This window comes from Medicago truncatula, chromosome 5 (assembly GCF_003473485.1).
Source record: "Medicago truncatula cultivar Jemalong A17 chromosome 5, MtrunA17r5.0-ANR, whole genome shotgun sequence".
NCBI classification, from domain to species: Eukaryota; Viridiplantae; Streptophyta; class Magnoliopsida; order Fabales; family Fabaceae; genus Medicago; species Medicago truncatula.
This window is the reverse complement of record NC_053046.1, coordinates 11,441,367-11,466,023: the sequence shown is the minus strand read 5'-3', so window position 1 is coordinate 11,466,023 and position 24,657 is coordinate 11,441,367. Positions and strand designations below refer to the sequence as shown.

The following is a 24,657-nucleotide window of genomic DNA, read 5'->3' as shown; positions in this document are numbered from 1 at the left end:
AAAGGAACCGCCTTATGTCAAATGATGTATGAAGAATCTTAAGTTGTAACGTTTTTCAAAGCTATCAAGTAGTGATAAGCTGAACTGCATCTATATCACTGAGATGAATGAATATTCCATTGCCACTTATCTGACACTCCAATCTGCAAACACAATATTATTCAACACAACACTACACTCCTCAACATGCTTCTCCTCTCAAGCTAATATACGCATTCGCCACTTCCACTACTCCACATCCTTTCTTGTTTTGATATTCGTACCAAAAGTTTTGAAATTCAAAACATTAAGGAATCTTCACAAACTTTGTTTTTCGGATCTTTAGTGATTTGTGGATGAGTATTGATATTTGAACAATCATTTCATGACAACTTCTGGGACAACCTTGTTGTTCTCTCTTGTTATTGGTCAAAAAACAATAGAAAGAGAAAAATGAGGAGATATAATAATAACACAATGTGAATATAAGATAGAAAGTTGTCCAAAAATTATACAAAAATGATTGTACAACTATCATTTCTTTTTGTGGATATACTACCTCTGTTCCTAAATATAGGAGCATTTTGCAAAAATTACGGAGATTAAGAAAGTTGGTTGCAGTATTAAATTTGTATATATTTACTATTGTTTTTACAATTTTATCCTTAAGAGAGAGAGAGAGAGTTAATTTATGTTTTCAACATAATATTTATTGTTGATTGAAGAAAAAGATGCAGAATAAATAAGGGTATGTTAGTAAAGAAATAATTAATGTACTTGGAAATACCAAAGGGATCTTATAAAAAGGGACAAATTTTTTTTGTCAAAGAGGTCTTATAATTAGGGACGTTTTTCGGAAAGAATTTTTTCGGAAGAAAAAACAATTGATTGTTAAAATAAAGAGAACTTTGTGCGTGTTTTGGAAGTATAAGTATAAATATGGGATATGAGGTCACATTCTCGTACCCCAAACCTACTTTAATCTACTCTAATTTTGCAGATTCACAAATGCTTAAATCTACTTTTAACCTCATTAATTTTGTTCATTCACGGTTTTGGTCTCTCATTTCTAAATTCAAAAATATTTTCTTTCAATTTATAAAATTTCAAGAAAAAAACTCCATTGAATTTAGAGCTTATTTTTGTTGATGTGTCATGTTAAATAATGTGATGGTGTATATTTTCTGGTAAATCTGATTTATTTGTTTTTTTAGGGGGGGTAAATCTGATTTTCATACACTAGATAATGTGAATATGCATATTTTTGTAGCCTTTTACAATTGTATTTTTTAAAATATTACTTCGATAATATATAAAAAATAATAATAATAAGGTGAAATCTACATATACATACATTTAGTCGTTATGAGAATATTGTATATATTTTCAAATTGTTCAATGGCGACTCTACTTAATTTACTTGAAAATTTTATTTTCTTATACTAGGAAATTAAAGACGATAAGGTGTGAAATTGTCTCATGTGAATGATCTTATAATATTCATTGTTTCTACAATCATATCACTAAAAATAAGTTTTGAAGTCTTCACTTACTCTTAAGCTAAGATTATGATTATGTAGGCTTAATTGATCATTTGATTCCTTAATTTAATTCTTTTTTTTTTTAAATGGTTCCATAACTATAAAACGTCACAATTTGGTCCTTTATCTTTATTTCTGTTAATCAAGTTAGTCATCTCCGCTAGTTTTTTTGTTAAAACTGTTAAGTCTTGCCACATGTCACTTAGGATTGGTGATTAATGGTTGGATTTAAAAAGCGCACAGAGTTTACAATGTACTCACAACAATATCAGAAAGAAATTTGGTTAGAGAGAGTGAGGGATAAATGTTTTATTAAATTATACATTTTTTTTCTAGTTTTTTTCCTTCTGAATATGTGTTGCTGAATTTTTGTTTTGGGTATGAAGTATAGATATGAAGAGGGAAGAAGATGATGATTATTGGTGAGAAAGATAATAGAAATTATCATATGTTCTAAGTTCACCGTAAACTCTTCGTGTTTTTCAAATATAACCTTTGATCATCAATCTTAATTGATATGTGGCAAGGCTTAACAATTTTAGTAAAAAAACTAATGTAGAGGACTAATTTGATTGACGGAAATACATATAAGAGATCAAAGTGAGACGTTTTGATAATTATGGGACCATTTAAAAAAAAAAAAGAATTAAGTTAAAAGGACAATATGATCAATTAAACCGATTATGTATCATCTCTAGAAAAAGAAAACTTCTCACACTCTCATATTCTATCTATTTGAAGAATTCCAACTTAAAAAATTGGGTTTTTTTTTTCTTCTATCAAGGGCTATATTAGATTTTATTTCGGTTACATTCTGATTTCGAATCTTCCATTGCTCCTTTAAGCTCCGATCCAGTCATAGTTGCAACAGTTGCATAATTGATAATTCTCCTAACAGGCATTATTTTTCTGCAGTGATTTATAGTCCATCCAAAATTTTGTGGCTTGTTAGGAACTTAGGATTAAAATATAAGCTTATAGCAGTATATGATATCAAGGATTGTAGCATGGTACTGCAACGTTCCAATTTTTTATTTTTGCTTTAGATTTTAAATGTTATTCACCTCAATTTCTAAAATCGAATGATTGGTTGGAAAAAAAATTTAGATGAAAGCTTACCGGTGAAATTTCTCCACCATATGAACTAATAAATCAAGGTCATTGACATAACTGCATAATATAGATCTCCAATGTTGACCAAAGTTAATTGGTCTTATCTTTAAGAAACTCCCATTTCACTCCCCACATTTTTCTCCCAAAGTGAGGACCATAACATAATACTCCAATCATATTGAACTTAGGACTAAATCTATATTTTAAAATATATTTGATATGATATTTAAAAACAATTGAAAGAGCAATATGATAAACCATAACATAATACTCCAATCATATTTCATTGATTTTAAAGAGAGTTTATTATGTCCGTAAGTTAAAAGACAAAAGTAAACATATATTTAATGATTCTAAGTGCCAGTTTGGTGTAGCGGTGGTGTTGACGTTGTCGTGCGATGAAGGAGAAGCTAGAATTTCCAGCTTCACAAAATCACAATATAAGCAGCCTCGGGCCACGAGAATTGTGATTCTACCGCAGAACCAAATATTGCATTAGTAAAGAACTCAACATTAGGGCTGGTAGAGTTTTAGTGGGATATCATATATCATCATTTAAGGACTTAATTGATATGTATATTTAGTGCTTGTTTGGTTTAGTGGTGGATTCTAGAGAATCATGATAGATTTTCACGTTTTCACAAAAACTTGCGAACTTTTGTAACTTCAGGATTCCACGTCCAACTTGCCTCGGGACGTGATATTTACACCGCAAAAGCTATTCCAAACACACATTTACTAGCTCAGGCTCTCCCTCAATCTTAATCATTGAATCATTTAGAATACATGAGTAATGAGTTTAATAATATCAAGAACTCAAAATGAGTCTGGCTAAAGTAACTTTACCAAACCTCCTTGCCCCTTCTTACAAAAATTAATTGTTTTTCTATTGAAAAAGGACTCAAAACAAGTGGCTAGCTACCATATACTTTCAAAATAGAAAAACCCAAATAAAAATAGTTCTAAATTCTATAAAAACTTAGCACAGGAGACAACATTTCAGACTGCCTGGCCTATTTGGTATATAAATTGTCAGAATCACACTCAATTATTGGTCCTAATTTGAAAAAACAATCCCTCCAACAAAGAATTGTTTCACAGCCACAGAACAACTGAGATAATATCCAACCATAACTACTTGCAACTTGCATTCAACCACTTAATGAATGTTTATAGTCACTGTAACTTTGTAGGATCATGTGGGACATTGTAAATTTACAAAAACTACATTTTAAGCTTCAACAAAATTACAATGTCACATACACAATTAAACTATCTATGTTTGTTTCAACCTTCAAGAGACAGTAGAGGTGGATTTTTTCTGAAGCTACTACTTTTAGCTTAACAGATAACATATTTCTTCATTTTACTGTCCATCCTCTCTATTTCCTTACTGTCATGTCATCTATACATTTTCACCTATTTCAGTTACCAAGTTACCTTTCTCCAGAATTTTAACTTCACTATTTCCTACACCTCTCTTCCACCAACACATTTTCTTTATGCATATAAATCAAGTACAAAAAGATGTTTATGAGAAACAAATATGACAAAATACTATAACACAGTTGTTACACATGTCAGAATCCAAATCCTCAACTTAAATTAAAAAGAAAAAAAAAAAAAACATAAGCACGCTGCAACAACAGTAAATCACAAGAATTAATAAACCTAACTAAAATCAATCATACAAAATAAACCCCCCCTTTTTTCTACTGTTGCATGCATTAACGTCTCATTTGCAAAGAATCATATAAAGCATAGACAATGTACCATGCACCACCATTCATCCCTCAATCCATTCATTAGTTTTTTTTTCTTCTTATTAATGCAGTTATTATTCAAACTCGGGCAGCTTCTTTCGAATCTAAACCAGAAACCACAGGAGAACTTCTCTCGCTATCATCACTTACATTCCCTGCAGCAACAGCACCACCAGCATCACTGATGTTTCCAAAAAGTAGCACAACAATTCCAGCAATAGCAGTGCAAAAAGCAACTCCGAACGAAGTCCTAATCCGTCCTGGCCCAACTGAACCAACTGTGAACCCGACACACAACCCTGCAGCTCTCATCCAAGCATACCATATAGAGAAAGCACCTTCTTTTCCCGATGGAGCACAATCCAACACCAAAACCCTTCCAAAAGCGTGCAAAATCCCTGTTGATGTGCTCTGAATGGCGCCAAAAAGAACCAAGTGTCCCCATTTCCAGTGACTGTGTCCGTAATAGAATCCAAACCCGGACGACAGAAGCGAGAAAAAGAAGCCAACAATCTGCATTTTCACTGAGTTCATCTTAATCACGCGCAGCAAAGGTTGTAGCAGCGACAATGAAACGAGTGGGAATAGGAAATAGGTTAACCAGAACAAAAGCAAATGCAATGGCCTGATGCAAAGCTGTCCAACAATGAAAATCACACCACCCATGAAAATCGCCATTGTTGTGAATGATGCAAGGAAAACACTAGCAAGACCGCCAATAGCATGAGGATATTTGAAGATGGAAAAAGGGTGCAGCCTCGACGAAAATGAGATCGAATCAGTGGTTCTACTTGTAGCTGTAGCTAAATGCAAGATCCCAACAAGCCAAATTAATCCACTGAAAATCGAAACAACCCAAAGACTCATAATATCACTCTTATTTTCATCAAGTTCGTGTATCATATGGTAAGTGAAAGATGAAATCAAAGCACCACCAAAACAACCAGCAGCAGTAGCATGAAGCGAGAGGCGGGATGAAACACCTTGTCTAATGAAAAACTGTGCTTTCTTGAGAGTTGTTCCAGTGAAGGCGCGGATCATGAGGCCGAGATGCTGTGTGTGAGCTGCATTCGCGACTGTGCTGGCTGCTATGATGCCAGCAATGTAGGGAATGAAGATGCCTGTGACTTTGAAGAATCCAGCTGGGAGACAGAAGAAAACTCCTACACCTGTTGCTGCAACAGTGATGAGTTTCGGGAAATTTCCGTCGAGGTGGAAGGAAAGGAAGCCAAGAATTGGTGCAGCTATGGCTAGACCTGTAGCCCAAGCAATTGATGTCCATTCCAATGCTGAAAACTTTGAACTTATGGTGTGTCCAGTGAGTTTGTTATACCTGCACAATTCACCAGTTCATTAGCACATATGTAAACTTTGGTTAAAAAAATGAAACATATACTTAAGCATTAAAATTACAAATTTTTAAATTACCAACACAGTAAGATCTGCTTTTTACACTTTTACATTATATTTCAAGCAATTCTAAAGAGTATCATACCAATGTTACATCATGACAAAATATAAATGTAGGTTTCATTACTCCATCCGTCTCATATTAAATATCGTTTAATAGTTTCCAAAGCAATTTACGTAAATATTTTAAATGTGACACTGAACATGTGACGATCGAGACCCGTGTTTTTCACAGCACAAAATATAATGCATATTAACGACCATTAAATGTAAATCTGAGGTGATTTTAATTGTCACTTAGAAAACAAGCATATTGCACATGGAAAGGACTCACTCAACAGTATTTAGTTCCTGTTGTTTTACAAACTTTGAACTGTATAAACCCTTCAAAACATTGATTGATCAAATCATAATTCTTTTTGGTACAAATCAAATAATAATTCCAAAGGTTTCTTTTGGAAATATTTCCATTTTGTATTATTGTACGTTAAGAAAAATAAATGTACTCCCTAGACAATAATTGTTTAAAAACATATCTATTTTTATATAAAAACAGCTTCATCTTGTCGGCACTATACACTGTCGTTAGGCTCACTATGACTACCAAGATGTGCTAACTGCCGACAATTAAATTCAAATTTACACTTTATATTAAAGTATATAGCATGCCTTAAAAAAGTATATATCACTTTTTACATAATTAATTTGTATATATACCTAGGGTAAAAAAAAAAATTACATTTATTTTTACCAAAATAATGTTTAAACATATGTCCAATCATATTTATTAGAGATCTTTAAGGAACTAACTTAAGAAAATATCGATGTAACGTCATATGATTTGATTGAATGTATGTGTTAAAAAATATAGCTACTTAGAAATTAGTCTCTTTTTTTATATTTTGGTCCGAACTTTTGTTACATTTTTTGTGTACATAAATCACATAAAAAGCAACATAGAAACACCTAGACCTAGTGTAAATATTTAATTACAAAATAATGAAAGTAATATAAAAAATAAAATATAATCTCAAGTGGAGTAGTGCTTAATTAAAGACTTAACCGTTGAGGATAATATAATATTAATACTAAGTATCTTTAATAAATTTTCAAAAGATGACAGAGGAGTTTCAGGAGAGTCCGACAAACATTTGTATACTCCCTAGGAGGTGAGCATAGATCACTCTCTTTCTTTTTTCTTTCTCTCTCTCTCTCTCTCTATATATGTTTCTCTCTCTTGTTTTATTTTTTGGCCAATAGTTAAATTTAAATTTTCTTGTATATATCAATGGTTGATATAGTACCAAGGTTAATAAATAGGGTTGATGTCCGGTGGGTATTGAAAGTGGTTTTTGAAAAAAGGAATCTTAACCCTTGAGTAAGAGTAAAGTAGGTTTGTAACAAAGCCATAAAGGACACGCCTTTTCATGATTGCAAACTATAGTGGAACAAACGGCTAATTTAATTTAATTTAAATTAACAATAACAAAAACAAAAACAAAAATGACCTTATTTTATGGAACCCTATGTTGGATTTTGTCACACCATACCCCCTTACTTTTTTCTTAGTAAAATCTCAACAAAAAAACATATTAAAAAATCTAATTTTCATTTTCAACCAAACCCTTCACACTTCATTCATGGCTGCTAACAACTACTTTTTTCAAAAAATTTAAAAAACCCAAATCATACAAAATATTGTAGATCAATGCTACTTAAGTAAAGTAGATAAATTAATTAAGGATTTTTATTTTTTTTTAAAATACAAGTAGGTTACTTACACTAAGTGGGTTTTTTGCTAGTGAACTTGGTCAAGTAAAAATTGTAGAATATATATAATAAAAAGATCTTAACATTCAAAATAGTTAGAAATATCTAAGTGGGTTTTTTTATAGTGAACTTGGTCAAGTAAAAATTATATAAAATAATAAAAAGATCTTAACATTCAAAATTGTTAAAAATAAAAACTTACAAATAGGGTTTTTGCTAGTGAATTTAGTCATGGAAAAATATAAAAAAAACATAACTTAGGAAAAAAATGTGGACTTACAAATGAAATTCCTTTTGAGAGCAGTGAGTGCCAGGATGAGTTTTGTTCCATTCTTGAAGTGAAACAGTAGGGGGACTTTGAAGCTGACTGATAATGAGAGGAAAGACAACAGGAACAAGTACAGTTTGAACAAAGTAGAAGCAAAACTCATAAAGATACCAACCAAAAGTTTCAAATCTAGAAGGTTTTTCACCAACTTCTTCATAACCATTATAAGCTTCTCTAGCTCTTAAAATCTTCACAGCTCTGTTGTGTAAGTCAGGTCTAGTAGTATTGTTGTTGTTACCTTTAGCAACTTCTGATGCTGCTACACCACCTTGACCATGACCATGACCATGTCCATGGCCAAGGACACCACCTTCAGCTTCAACGGTTACCTCTTTCATTGGGATGGAGAAAGAGAAAATAAGAAAGAAAAAAGGGGGGTGTCAGAATGAGTAGTAATGGTGAGAGGACAGTGGTAAGAGAAGAAGGAGGAAAGAAAATAAAAGAGAGGGTTTTGTTGTGTTTGTGTTTTGTTTAGGAAAAACAACAAAAGGTGCATATGACACTAGTGTAGTGAGTGAGAGTAGGGTGGGGTGACTTTTATGTGCAAACTGTACACAGCTGGGTAAATTAAACCTTTTAGGGCTGTCAATGGGGCTTTTGTTAAGGGCATATTGTACATATATTTAAGGGGTTAAATATATTTTGTTTTTATTAAATTATAGTAATTTTTTAATTTAGTTTTTACAACAAAAAAAAAAGTTATTCAGTTTTAAGGAATATATAAAAAATAATGTTTTAAACTTTAAGAATTTAAATGTATGATAATATGGTTGTGGTGTTTAGTTACTTAAAATGTGATTTTAAGTTGCATGTGATTTTAATTTTGTCTTTTGTTTGGATAGAGATAAAGTGTAGAGATTAATAGTACTTATTTAACCTTATATTTAATAAAAGAAATTAATTTTTGTACAAGTGAATTGTCATTTTCTTCCTCTTGATTGTATTGAAACTACAAAAACATCTTTAGTTGTGTTTATAATAAGTGATTTCACAAATTAAAGTCATTAAAGTCACTAATGAAAAGTATATTTGAAAATTAAACTAATAAATAGAAGACACGTTTAGAAATCAAATTATTAAATTAAACGAAGAGACATTTAGAGGGGTTTTTATTTTTATTTTTTGATTACATTTAGAGGGGGTTTTATAATTTCAATATATTTAATATTTATAGTAGCAACATTGTACACATTCTTATAATCAAAAATACATATTAGATGCTCAAAATGAATGTGTTCTCATTTTTGAATATAAAAAAGAGTTTAGTTATAAAAATGAGTACACACTCGTTTTGATTCTCGAATGTCTTTTAATTTTTGTGTGCAATTTTAAAACATGTATAAGATGTCGAAGATAAAAAAAAAAGACTATCATTTTTTTTTTTAGGAAAAAAGACTATCATGTATACTGTCGTTTACAAATAATATAATTTTTCTATCAATTAGCTCACACATTTTAAAAATATGATATCCTTATCAACTTAGCTAAATTTACGGAATAATAAAATAGTCTATCTATTAACATAGTTACCATCATTATATCTTACTTTATTTTTCTTTTGGCCCATGGAAATTTGTATATAATGTAGGGACATTATTAAAGGCGTTACAAAGAAAGGAAACGTTCTTCGGCTAGTGTCATCATGTTTCTTCTATGTGTAAAGAGGTCTCTTTTCTTTTTTATATTATAGTGTAAGGCCTCTTTTCTTTTTACACATTATCTAGAATAATTTATTCTTTTAATTACCTAACTAGTGTAAATTTAAAAAGATGATTACCAACTTGTTATAGATTTCATTCACACTAATTTCTTTGATTTTCTTTTCCGTTTCAATGCACTTTTGTTTGCAAAAGCGTGCTCCTACCTGCTTCAATTCAAGTGGAATCAATTTTTAGAATATGATGATGATAGGAACAGGCCCCAAAATAGAAATAAGACCCATGTGAGAGTGTAAAACAATAAAATATATTTATTTTTTACATTTGCAATTAGTTTTTCTTTTCAAAAGGAAATATAATTCTAGTTACTGTTTAAAAATAATATACAATAACATAAGAATACACACAAAATATATACAAAAGATCAATTGTTTATAATACACATGTTTTCTTTATGAATAAATAAACCGACAATGATATTTGTATAATCAACATTCTCATGCATTTATTCTAACACTTTATTTTATCTTTATATCTCTCTTTTTATCACGTAATCAACATATCATATGTATTATGTTACTCTCTTTTATCTCTTTCTCTCTAAATGAGGTGCTCATCAAACATTTTTCAAAAATAATTGAAAGAAACAAAACTAATTATTGAGGTTAGGAGTGAGAATAGGCTAGGCCGAGTTAGGCTTTGTAAGGCCTGAGTCTGGCTTGCCAAATTTTTTGCAGTCCTAGGCCTGACCTACGGCTTGTAATAGGTTTACATTTTAGGTTTGAGCATGACCTTATATGAAAGCTGATATGGCCTGCTAGCCTGATTAAAAACATATTTCTTATGAACATTTTTAAATAAGCATTGTGATCTAAGTTTAAATAGATTAGCGAATTTATATATCAATTAGATTAAACTATCTTTTGATAATCAACATGAGTTTTTAGGAAATTTGAATATATATTGTATCATATTTCAATTCTTGTTTATAATAATACGTTTAAATATGCAAAAAAAACTAATGCATACTAATAAACTTAAATTACTCAAAAAGTTAACAAATTTTTATTTTAATTCAAATACAAAATATAATATAATAATATTATTATATTTACTTAAATAGGCCGGCCTAATAGGCGTAAAAGGCTTTTTGAATGGCATGTGGCCTGACCTTTTAAGCTAAATAGGCTTCTAACAAAGCTTATATCTTTTCTGTTTAAGAAAAAAAATCTGGTTTGCCCTGTCATAGGCTAGGTAGTAGGGTCCTGTAGGCCGGCCTGGCATATTCCATCCCTAATTGAGGTGTATTACACCCTAACTCTTTTATTTTACACATGTCAAATTATATTTTATAAGGTAAACAATGTTTTGGTCTTAAAATATAGGAGGCAATGGCACAAAGTTGTTTTAGGCTTATATGTATCCGGTTGGTATCCATCTTTTGTTAGTTAATTCAGTCCATAAAACTAGTAACTAAAATGAGTATGTATTGACCGAAGCATCCCATGTACTCATTTTCAAGTGTACTAACAGTATTTTGTGACGTATTTATAATTTGGATATATTTAATGATTACGGTGATATCGTCTCACATATTTAGTGACAAAAATGATTATTTACTTTATATTTTACTGCTTCAACATGTTCTATTTATTCATGTTAGGTGTTCCTACATGTGATAGTAACAAAAGACATGCTAGTACATGTGTTGGTACTTGAATGCATCTTTTGTTGGACAATTTGGTCCATAAAGTTAGTAATATAAGAGATATTTTGTGATGTGTTTATAATTTTTATATATTTAAGGATTATAGTGATATGGTCTCACAAATTTAAGGAGTAGAATAACTATTTATGTCACATTTTACCATTTTGACATTTTATTTATTCTTAGTAGGTATTTTTACATGTGTTAATTTTTTTATTAATAATCATGTGTGCAAAGTATACATCATTTAACATAGATTAACTATGTTAACAAACTTGTTGTGCATATAAGGTGAATTTTGTCCTTCAAATAAAGTCTTCATCATATCAAGAGTCAAGGATCGAACACAAACAACTTATTTAAAGATGTCGAATTCAATACCACTCTAATCAACCACATTTTTTATAAGGTCAGCTCGAGCTATTAAGACAAGGTATTCAAGCAAAAAAAAAAAAAAAACTTTTTATTTAGGACTCATTTCTTTATTATTTTAAAGTAGTATATTTTTCAAGTTTCCAACTGTGTGTCTCGTTTTGTAAAAACTAAAATATTGTCTGATTGAACTAAAATAACCACCCTACTCTTTCGGGGAAAAAACTAAGCTCTTTCTTTTTTTTTTTGGAACAAACTAAGCTCTTTCTTTTGCACTCAATAAAATAAAAATATAACAATTTAAATAAAATAATTTTATTAGCTAAATAAGCCTCGGCCAAGTAAGTGAATGTATTACAATTTTTTTTTTTTTGGAGTATTACAAAAAGTTAGATTATAACTTATAAACTCATTCCTTCAAAAAAAACTTATAAACTCATATAACTAAAAAAAACGTGTATAAAAGGCTCTTTAGTAAACTTCATTTTCCCATGATCTTGTTGTGTATTTTTACTTACTTCTAGTATTTTTTTTATAAGCTACTTTAAATAGTTTATCGTTTATTATTGTTGCTCTCAATGTTACCTCTATAATCTTAATTTAAAAAATAAACACTGCAAATTGAAGTAATCGCTATTGTCAAGAAGACTTCTAATATAATTGTTGGATCTTGAAGGAAACTTGAATGATCATGATATTCGACTAAGAGCAACAACACAAAGAGAATTTAACATTATTGTATTTCTTCACCCAGAACTTAAATACATTGTGTATATGAATCATATTACCCATATGTTATTAAACATTTACTTTTACATTTAATATGAAACTTCTAAATCACACTTCAAGCATCATGGGTACATAATAATGTGTTAAGTTAGTAAATCCGTTTTACCACACACATTTGCGTATGTATCATTTGAGCACAATTTTTAATATGCATCCACACACTTAACGCATAGAAAAATACTTGAATCAACAACATAAAAATATATATCATTTAATTATTTAAGAAAGATTATATTATTTAATTATTTATTTTTTTACCTTTAGTATTTTGAGTGAGAGTGTTCTAATCTGTCGTATCCAATATCTTGCGTCCACATAAGAGTTTCTACCATCTTTCACGTTTCATCTGTGGGTGTTTAATGAAATAATATTTTGTTGATTAAATGTAAATGATAAATACACATATAAATGATATAGAGGGGGTTAGTCTAGCAATATGATAAAGTTAAAAGAAAATAAAAGAGTAAATGATATACACACATGTCATATGTGATTAAGAACACAAATGAAAGGTACATGCTGGATTGAAAATGATCTTACATGCTCTCTGGTGTTTTTGTTTAGGGCCTCTCTGGTGCTTGTCTAGAGGTACAGGAACCCCATTGGCTAAACTTTTTTTCTTAAGAGGAGCAATTTTATTTTATACTATTTTTAGAGGAACAATTTTACATTTTGTTAGGCCAATTTTATGTAACCTACACTTTTTTAATTTTTGTCGAGGCTTTAGTCTAATCTTTTTTTATAAGAATTTTTGTTAGGGCTTTATCCCTTTGGAGCCTTTATTATGTCTTTATTGCACAAAAACTCATTGATGTAACGCGTGCATAAATATTTGGATTATTATTACTTGAAGAACATTTTGGATGCTCAAACGGTCTGAAAATATTGGATACTCAAACGGCAACAAAAATGTTTGTTCGTTATTACAAATTAAAGTAATTGTTGCAATAAGGTGCCAGATTCTGTTACCTTTTGCAAAGTTGAGACACAAGTATTACTAGTAGTATTTGAAATATTGATGATGACTAGTTACACAACAGACAACTTGACAAATCTCACTTGATTGCTACCTCCACAAGATTAAAATCAGATGTAATTATTTGTTTTCTTACTCAAAATGTAATTATATGTTCTCTGTAAATGTTCAATTGCGATTGCTATTTAACTATTTTTTGTCTATTATTTAACTATTTAAATATAAGTAACTCTAAGTTTGAAGTTGGCCTTCATTCTTAACTGTTTTTTGCATATAAAAAACATTTCATAAAAGTGTTTTTTTACTAATACATCTCTCAAAAATGTTATTTATATTTTTCACTTAGAGTGTGTTTGAAGGTGGGGAAGGAATGAGAGAGTTTACTTTTCTTTTTTAAATTACGGGTTATATAACATGTTTTTCTAAAATAAATTAAATGTTAATATGTTTACTTTTTTAAAAACATTTTATATTGTCCTTAATTTGAAAATGAAAAGTAAACTCTCCTCTCTCTTCCCTTCATAAACCCTCCATGTAAACACACCCTTAATTATACAATGCATTGTCAATCTCGTTTTATAATTTATATATTAATTTACGAATGCAAGTCTTAGAATTTATATATTCAACCTTTTAAAAATTAAATTCTAAGGTGCTGATCGTTCCCTCTTATAAACATATGTTTATGTTATATTTCATTCAATTTGGACTCTTAACACACTCACAAATATCTGGAGTTTGACCTGAGTGGTCCAATAAGGGTGACTTAGGTCGAACGAATTTTGGATAGGTTTTGATTGTGATTAATAAAGAGTCAATGCTCACACTTATTGTATGTCTGGTTCTACTTTAGTATGTCTGATTTTTACACACAAATTTATTGTTAAACTCAATTTACACGATTGTATGCAAACATAAATCACTTTTCCTTTAAATAATTTTCGCCAAAATCAATTTTATAAAATAAATTACTCAAAATCAACTTTTCTCATCATAAAACCCAACATACACTTAATATTTTTAGTAGACATTGGCCTATTGACAAGTCTCTCAACTAAATAGAGATCCACTCTAGTTGGCTTTATGCCTCCACATACATTAAGATCACATATACTAGGTAATTTCTTAAGGGTTCAAAGGCCAATTTATGTGTTGTGATTCAATGATGAATTTTTTTTCTTTATTTGGTGGAAGAGAGGGGTCTCTATTTCATAGGTGTAACTGTTAAATCTTACGTGGTTGGAAGAGTGAAAGAACATTCGACATGCCCATTCTCTTCCCATCCCCTCGAGTTACAACTAACACTCATTTTGTACATGATTCAGCTTCCAATTTCCATCTTGATTTGCATGATTTCCACTTCCCTCCATGCAAAGAAGGTGCTCTAGCTACCAATCCTAGATTTCAAGTTTTGTAGAGTCTATTAGTATCTCACTGTTACTTTGTGTGCTCGCACCTATTCACAACTTTTTAACCAGTACACCTTAAAATTGAATGTCACAACTCACAACGATATGTCAAATACTACTTGCTTCAAAGACTAGGGTAGTAGACTTTATTCATTTTGTGCTGGACCATCAGAGTAGTATGATCTAACAAATAAAGTTTCAAGTCCATTTTTGTGTCGATTCTTTGAGAATTTTCTCCACTCATGATTCTGTTATGGGCCATGCAACATTCTTAATTTACTTAGAAAGGCTTAAAATGGATAATTTTCTTTCTCAATGTCATAATTTTTTTTTTATACTATATGTACCAAATATCTTATTGGAGATATAATTAGGTAGTTAACTTGGTTTAGTTATTAGTCAGTGAATGTCCATTAATAGGCTTTGATGACAGTAGTCAATTGTGTTCAACTTTTTTCATCGTACTATTTCACTTTCATCAACATAGTGCACTTTCGAGCTTTTCACCCAATGAGAAATGTTTATTCGTTACAAACAAAAGTAAAAAATGGTTAGACACATATACGTAAATTAAAAAAATTAAAAATAATAATTTAATGATGTGATTAAATTTTTTTCTCATTAATTTTTCTCCTTTATGTGGGTGTACACAAACATATTTCATTTATATTTGTGCATAATAAGACTTGCTCTCTCTCAATATCAAAATGAAATATTACAAATGAGAAAAGTTGAACACTTGACTACGCAAGTCTATTAATAGACATTCACCAACTAGCAACTAAATAATAACTACTTCCTCCGGTCATATATATATATAAGCAATAAGTAATTTTTTAGGTTCATTGAATGACTAATGTATATGGTCTATAAATATGACCAGATTCAATAATTATTCAATGAACTTAAAAAAATTGACTTTTGCTTATAAATATGACCAGATAGAGTAATTAACTATATCTTCAATATATCTACCATAGTTAATGTTTAAAGATGATTAATCTCACTTAAATGGCATATTGGAGACAAAAGTGAGATATCACCTCCCAACATTGATGGATCCAGGAAGAGCCAGTACCAAAAAATCCTATGACATGAGTGAATCAACAAAGTTGTGCCCTTTTAATTATTCAAATGTTTTTCTTGCATTTTTTATTGCAAAAGGATTCATTCATAATCAAGATTCTGTTGTTGTGTGCAAGTGAGTTATATGTTCCACATCGGATAAAATAGTAAAGGTTGAACACCTTATAAGTAAGAGGATCCATAAACCCATTGCCTTAAGGTTTTGTGTAAGAGTGTGATCTCTCTCTTGCTTGTGGGATTGTTCTAGCTTCGATGTGGATGGTCCCCCTCGCTCTCTCAGTGACCCAATAGATTCTATAGTGTTATGGGTTGTTGCGCGGCTGCGCCCATCCGCCCACCCTCAAAGCCACACCTGGATCCAAGAATTTTACGTAGTGGGACAACATGTATGACATTTATAACATTGAGTTATTTATCATTTTCGATAATAATATTAGTGGACAAACAACCATTTTGATCATTGAAACACTCTCTTAGTTTTTCAAAATTGCAAACATATTTTCAAATGTCTCTTTAATTAATCATTTTGATCCCCAAATATGTTTTTGGTTAGTCAATCTAGTTAGTAAAATTAGAAACAAAATAATTACTTGAATTGTATTCGGAGTTTTGATACATTCAAGAATTATAATAATATCATTTGACACATTTAGAGATCAAAATTGTTTTTTTTTTTTAACGAGATCAAAATGATTGTTCAAGCTAAATTGTATGTACTCAACGAAGTGTTAGAGATATAGGGAGTGAGATTACATGCCCGTACTCATCCATAAGTAGCTCTATCCTCACTTCTCAACTATTTTTTTTTTATGCGTAGAAGAATGTCAGAGATGGAACTATTACCAACTTACTTAAAATGTCTAAATCTCTTATCACTTCCTTAAAAAAAAAAAAAAAAAATCTCTTACCACCCAAATCAATTCATCCCCGGTTGAATGCCTTTAATTTACAAGTTGCTCAAAGGTAACATTCACGGTATTTAAATTGAATTATTGCTTTTTCGATTGATGATTTTATTGAACAAAATGTCCAATCATTAAAAAAATGAAACCAGCCCTTCTCAGACTTTAGTCAACACTTTATAAGAATCTTATTATTATTTCTGCTTCTTAATTTATCTCCGTACATAAGTTGGTTCCAATTCTGTAAACAAATCATTAATGAAATGAAATTTCAACAAACTTTCTAAGTTGACCATCTTCATGCATTATTGAGACAACCTTATTTTTCTTTCTTTTTGTTGGTCAAAAACAATAATAAAAAAAAAATAATGTGAGTAAGAGATAGAAAGTTGTACAAAAATTATCTTAAAATAATTGTAGAAATATCGTTTCTCTAATATCATTTTCTGGTCTTCTTTCCTTTTCATAAAAAAAAAAATAAACGAGTCTTTTTAAGTGAACATTTCAAACACAAAAAATCCCAAAACTGTTACACTTTACGGCAAGTAAAATAGACCTACACATCTACGAGTCTTAGCTTAACTAACAAAAATGCTAAATTTGTAGACCAGACGTCATGGCGGAGGTTCAAATTCCACCTCCTTCACAAGTATGAGTCAATTTATAATGATTATTATCATTTCGTCTATCTAAATAAAATATCAAGTCTACAGAAAGGAAAATTCAAAACTAGATGAGCATAGCAAACAACTCCTCCCTTTTATTCTAGCATTATTATTTTTTATAAATGTGAAACTTTAGGATTTTTGCTTGGGTTGTCCTCTCCTCTGGTTGAAACATTGTTCACTATTTCAAGACATTAATTTCCCTGTAACAAAAAGGACAATGAATGATAACAGAACAATAATGCTACAAGTGAAATGAAAACAATCTTAATGACAAAGGAAAAATTAGGTTTTATTTGGTAGAGTACAAGGAAAATTCTTGACAAAAAAAAAAGGAATACAAGGAAAATTTAGAATAACAAAAAATTCAAAGCATCACTGCGGAATTTTTTATTTAACTTGTTTGTTTTGTGGTGACAGACAAATTATGAGTTCATGATGAATCCTGAATAATGTTAAACTGAGTTTATTATTATTTTTCCCTTTTATGATACTCTAATGTAAATTATAGTACTAATAGCATTAGCATTAGTCATTTTTGTCCTTTTGCTTTGGAATTAAGTAGTCCATGTTGAGGGATTGCTTTGAACAATAAGAAGTGAAGGTATCATGGAAAGAAATAAGTTAATTTCTACTTCTCAAGCTTAGGTGAATTATTGTGTCAAAAAAAAAAAAACTTAAGTGAATTATGGATCCATATATCCCTACCTCCCTCGGTATAGTGTAACAAACTGCATAGTCATTCGATTGAAATACAATAATATTCCGCTACATTGTATGCATGGCTGGTCTAAAGGTAAGGCGACCTAAGCCCTAGCTTTAGGCTTCCCAATTTTGACATAAAATGAAAGCCGCAAAATAAACTATTTCATTTATAAACACACACATATAAGACGGGGAGTGCGAGGCTTAATAGGCCTATACACATTGTCAGATTTTGTCCCATGTCATATTTGCTCTCTTAACTCTTTCAATACTTTTTTTTTTTTTTTTTCCGTGAAGCTATTACTTTTTCCATTTTATGAGCTTCTCGCACACTCTGTTAGAATTCTAAAATCCAAAATGTTTAACATGTTTCGGAGGGTTTCATGGGTTTTTTTTTTGCGGTCGAATTCTATAATTCAAACTACACATAGCGTGCGAGAAATTAAATATGGTGTAAAAAGAAGGTGCCTTTGTGTGATTTAGCATGACCTTTTTTGGGCTAAATACACGCGTCTAGGCCCAATGTACAACTAACCCAAGGTATTTTTTTTTACAGTTACACACGATTTTTTTTTTTGCACAAACACCTTTCTATTTTCTTACAAAAATAAAATGTTGCACTTGCTTTTAGAGAAATGCAATTATGTTACATATTATATATATATATATGTTTTTTATTTATTTTAAAGTGATGTTGAATATTTAATACACGGATGATTAATAGTTTTTTATTTTTTTTAGGACTCCTTACTTTGATGTTATTTTCGCTTTAGACCTCAAAATATGTCGGGCCATATATAGGGAGACATAAAGATGGAAGTGCATTCCATGTAGGAAAAAAAACAAGGGACTAGATGAGAATAAGACAAACAAGCTTGTATAATTCCAAGTTGTATTCAACAGATGATAACTCCCTCAGAAAATGCTTGAAAAGTTGTCTACTACAATTATAAAAAGAAAGTTGTTGATGTCAACCTTTGGAGACACAACTTATGGTGTTGGCATGCGATTTCAAATATTTTCTCATACCATCAAAATGCAGGCTGTGGCCAAATCGAACATGTGATCCTTACTAGATTAGGTTGTCAGGCCAACTAATTATCATGTGATTTCGATTTTATAACTCTATAAAATTGTCATTAATTTCTTATTTTATTTTGACCACGTTAATTTTTTGTTTCACTTACTGTCTTTCTTCCTTTTTAATTGTCACTTTTGCATAAATTTTTTGTTTTTAATTAACTATCACTTTCAAAGTTCAATGCAACATTAAATGTTGTTTTACATTTATTACCTTTGATTATTTATTATAGAGAGAGAAGTATGTGAAATTAGATATTAAATGATGAAGGTTATTATAGGAAAAAGATGAATTGTTGTATCAAAAGTAGTAAAAAGTATTTGTTGTCTTGGTTTGTGTAAAAAACTCAAAAATGATAATTAAAAAGGAACGGAGAAAGTATAGCTAAATCTAGAAGATGAAATCGGTCAAAACTAGCCAATGATATCTATGTATGTTTAACTTTTTTGCACACAATTTTGTTATGAAAAGTACTAGGAGTAATACTAAGTCCAACTCTTATCGTGGATTTGTTATTTCAATTCAACTACAATAGGTTGAAATTAAAGGAAAAAGGAATCTATCCAAAGGAAAAAGACTTTATATCAACCAATCAAAGTAAGTGAATAATGACTGCCACAACTTTTTTGGTGCTATGCTAGCTTCTTGTATACAATCGATTCTTCATGAATATTACTTCACTTTTTAAGATCATTTTCAAGAATTAATCATGGGACAAAACAATATAAGAGACATTTGCTTGTGTTTTTTTGTCTAAAGGAAAAATGGACCCACGAAACAAAAAGAATAAAATCTAGGCATGCAAGTTGCAACACATTGAGCACAAGATGATAAAAAGGGTGTTGAAAAGGACAGAAGAAAACACGAAGTCTTAGATCTTGAAGGATTATTTTTTCTTCACGGACCAAATGATCATCCTTATGCTCTGTTTTGTTTGTAATGTAAAGTGAAGCGAAAAAAAATAAATATAATAATCATAGAGGAAAGGGTTAGAGTCATATGCTCTTGTTAGGACTTGGGATTGAAGAGAAAAATAAAGAAAGATGAAAGTTTGAATTTTGGTTGAAACGTACAAGAATGGTAGTATTGTTGTAGGTTCGAGCCCTACTAAGCCTAGCACCCCCTTCTCCTCACCTGATACAAGAAGGCAGTCAAAGTCCCCTACGCTCTTCGTTTTATGGGAAGACATCACGTTCTTAGTCGATTTTCCTCATGGCATTGCCCCCTTAATGCTACGAAGTGAAGCAGACATGGAGATTAGAGACCAACCATAGGATATCTATCATGTGATTCGATCCTGACTGGGTATCGTTAGTCTCAGTCTTTTCTTGCCCGCTTTATGTTTGAGACATAAGCTATCCATAGAAGAATTATGGATAATTTATCTAAGATCGATGGAAATTAATCATATATAGTTCATAAACAAAATTTTGTGTGTTTACTTGTGGGCGAAAATACCTTATATAATTTATTTTTAGAGGGAAGATCATGTATGTTTATAAACTAGATGTGATTAGTATTTAGTGATGTTGGATAAATTACACACAATTATTAAAGGATAACATAAAAACCATTATGTTTTGAGTTTGTATCTGCTTGATACAAAGTCATTTCTAGGATTGATAACTCTCAAAGAGATGATATTGCATGGAAATCCTATATTAAATTAAGTGTGCTTCAGACTATTTAATTGATTTAATTCGTGTTCTAGATTACTCTCGCTTGAGAAGATTATTCATAAAGTTCATAAATCATATTCTAAATTTTTCTTGATTTAGTATCAATTCGAAGACATTCTTTTTCTTTTAAGTGTGGTATTGGGAACACCTACATTGGTCTTGCTTCTTCTTTAGATTTCTTGAAGGTTTGGCTGAAGGAAGATAACAACATCGACAATTTACACGTATCGAATAATTTCTCTTTTAATGTACTTTAGATATCATGTATACTTAAACAACGTTAATAGATAATTTGTTCCTTAGCAATTAGAATTGTTGAGGCAAAATCTCTAATTAATTTTAAAGATAATAAACCAATATGATTAAAGAATTAATGGACTTTGATTAATTCCTTGGTATTTAACTTGTGCTCTTGAGTGTTTTACTAAGACAGGAACGAGGTTTGAATCATACCAAAAATCAAGAAATCAAAGGACATTTGAATTCATGATCTAACACTGAGGTCAGAAAGTTAGATCAGAATGTTGCTCGAAGATCAGAATGTTCAGAAGCAACCAAGTTCAGAAGCAACCTAGTTCAGAAGGTTGTTCAGAAGCAACCAGTTCAGAAGCAACCTAGTTCAGAAGGTTGTTCTTATACAAGCCAAGAATCTCAAGAACTGTGATCAAGGTCATGCAAGGCACATGTGACATGAATATATGTCCAGAAAAGTACATTTACATGGATCAATCAAGCAATAAAGGCATATACAAGAGTTATGTCAAAGAAGGCATTCAATGTTCATTTAAGACTATGAACATTGATGTCTAGTAATATTTCACAAAGGAATATCATCCTAGATGTTATCATCACTGCTCTTCATTATTGTTTCACTATTAGGATTTGATTACATCAAATGATAGTCTTACAAATCATCCTAAGTGAAACAGATGGAACATTCTGATGATCAGAATGTTCAAGCTCAGCTCATGCTTACTTTATGAACAGTATAGTAGGTGAAAAGCAAAAAGCAAAAGCAAAGCAAATCTGTCATCTTCAACAAGAGATAGACACGTCTGAGAGTTGGTACTGAACAAGGACAACACAATCTCTAAAAGCATGGGCATAAAGATGCAGAATCCCACTAAATCCTCCTGCACCGGTTCCAAGACAAAATCTGGGAAAGGAACATTCTGATGTATGAAGAAAAGTCCATACATTGGTTATTGTCCAGAAATTCATATGAAAAGCATATGCATAGCCCAGAACTTCATGTGTTCATTCATACACGATGAACCCAGATGAAGAACATGATGAACCCAGATGAAGATCATCATGAACACAACAACATTCTGATGTTCATCAGAGATCAGAATGTTTGCCCATAATTTCAAGTTAAAGCTTGTGGGACCCAGGACACATGGCATAACACCATTGGACACCCTACAACGGCTATATGAGCCCAAAGACTCTATAAATAGAGGGCTTGGCCTTAGCAAAACTTGCACCATTGCAAAGCATACAAGAAAACAACTCTGATTTTGTTTGAAGCTTTTGCAAACTGAAATTGATCAATCTCTAAGTCTTTCATCAACTTAGTGCAAATCAATACTCTTGTTATCTGTAGGATAACCTCTTCTTCTTCTTCCACTGTTTGTTTTACAAACATTCAACTTCCATACAAATTGTAACAAAGTCTCATCTAGCTTTTAGAGGTCCTAAAGTGTTAGGTTGAGCAAAGGTTGTAAAAGTCTAAGTGGTTAACTTAGCAAGAAGGTGCAAGCCTGCTGAGGCTTAGAGAATACAGGATTGTAATTGTTCAGGTGAACAAGATTGTAAGGTGCAGGACTTGAGAGGTCATCTCAAGCATCTTAGTGGAAACTCTCACAGGATTGTGGGGAGTGGACTAGCCCACATTGGATGAACCACTATAACTCTTTGTGTGTTCTTTCTTTCTTCTCTATACTCTTTTATTTACAGTATACACAACACACACTTACACTTATACTTTAGTAAACAATTTTGTTTATGAACTTCAGAACATTCTGAAGTCAGAAAGTTAACATAATTCCAAGTAAACAACTTGAGAATCATTTTTAAGTTTCAGGATAATTTTTAAAGGGTCACAATTCAAACCCCCCCTTCCTTGTGACTATTTTATCTACTTCAAGAATATCATGTGATAACACGCCTTTGCTTTCCTTGTTATGTTATCATCAAACCTTGAGGTGTATGAGGTATTCAAATCAAATTGATTGTGACAAATACTCCATTCGTTCATTTTTACTCATCGCATTTGTAGAAAATTGTTTCTATTTACTTGCAGTTTTCAAATTTCAATCCAACGTTTTTAATTACAATCCAAATTTGATTATTATTTCTTCAATAATGTCCCTAGGCATTTATGAGTGAAGTGAGATAAAGTACGAGTATTATAGGAAAAATAAAAATAATTCTATCAAAAATAGTAATATATATAAATTCAATTGATTTGTGCAAATAACTTAAGAGTGTGATTGGACGAGGTGATTGAAAAATTTAAAAAAATCAAAATTCTTAGCAATTCAAATGATTCAATAGAATTGTCTTCGTTTTTAAATGTTATTGTTTGAATAGGATAATAATAATGATTTTTAATATTTTTTGGCTACTTTTGTAAATTTTAAAACTTTTGGGTCAAATTTAAATTGAAAAATAAGGGCCAATTTGAAAATATTGAAACATTTGAGGGGTTGATTTGTAATTTTTAAAATTTGAGGGCCGTTTTGAATTTTTAAAAAAATAGTGGTTAATTTGCATTTTTTTTAAATATATTGGGGTCAATTTTAAAATTTTGAAAAATATGAGGACCAAAATGAAAAATTTGAAATTCTTAGCTTTTAAGTGTCATTTGAAATTCTTTAAATTTAACTTGGACAAAATACTTCACAAATTTCCATCATTTTAAAAATTCTCCAAATTACTATTTAAATAATGAAATTTACCTAAAAGGATTCAATTTTTTTTTATTTTTTTTTAACAAAAAAGGATTCAAATTATTATCCACTACACTTTTACGTAAAACAGTTTATCCCTCTTCGTAGCTATAAAAATTAAACTTTTAAAGATATCCGAGATCAATTAAAAAGATCGAAAGATCTTATTATATATTTCTATAGCAGTTATTAGACGTTGAACAATTTTGATCAAATGACTAAGGACATGAGTATATTCTTGTGTCACACACATTTCTATCTTATTATGTGAATGTTCATTTTAAATGAAATCATATATTTTTTTTATCCTGCAATCTAAATGATTTTGGTCCAAAATAGAATATTCCACGCTGTCATCCACGTCACTCCCATGAGCCCTTCCCACCCCACATTATGCACCGTCCAATTTCCCTAACAAATTCACCTCTCTTCCATCACACAGATCCAACGGTTAGAACACGCAACAGGATGGGATACAAATACAATGTTTTCAATTAAAAACACTTATCATCCACGTTGTTACCTCAGATTCCTCGCCGAGATTTTCTCTAACATGTTCCTTAAACAATTTAGGACCTGCTATTTTCTACAAGCTGAGCTGAATACATTAATTAATTCATTTTATATTCCAATGCACCTAAACGATTCTTGCATAATATAATATTTTTTTGTTCAAGTGCATAATAATATTTTAATAGAACGATTAATAAGTAGTTGACTCATATCATACGGAGCACGAAGTTTTTTTTTTTTTTAGATAGACGAGAAG

The 24,657-nt window shown here is 30.6% G+C and overlaps 1 protein-coding gene across 1 annotated transcript; it reads right to left on the bottom strand.

Moving 5' to 3' along the window:
• Window positions 1-4,151: 4,151 nt before the first annotated feature.
• LOC11406506 (uncharacterized) lies at window positions 4,152-8,440 on the bottom strand. The gene is made up of 2 exons (XM_003612609.4): window positions 7,857-8,440; window positions 4,152-5,729 (listed from the first exon to the last, which is right to left on the bottom strand). Exons 1-2 carry the CDS (start codon window positions 8,240-8,242, stop codon window positions 4,475-4,477), a joined length of 1,641 nt encoding a protein of 546 aa, XP_003612657.1. The 5' UTR covers window positions 8,243-8,440; the 3' UTR covers window positions 4,152-4,474.
• Window positions 8,441-24,657: the final 16,217 nt, after the last annotated feature.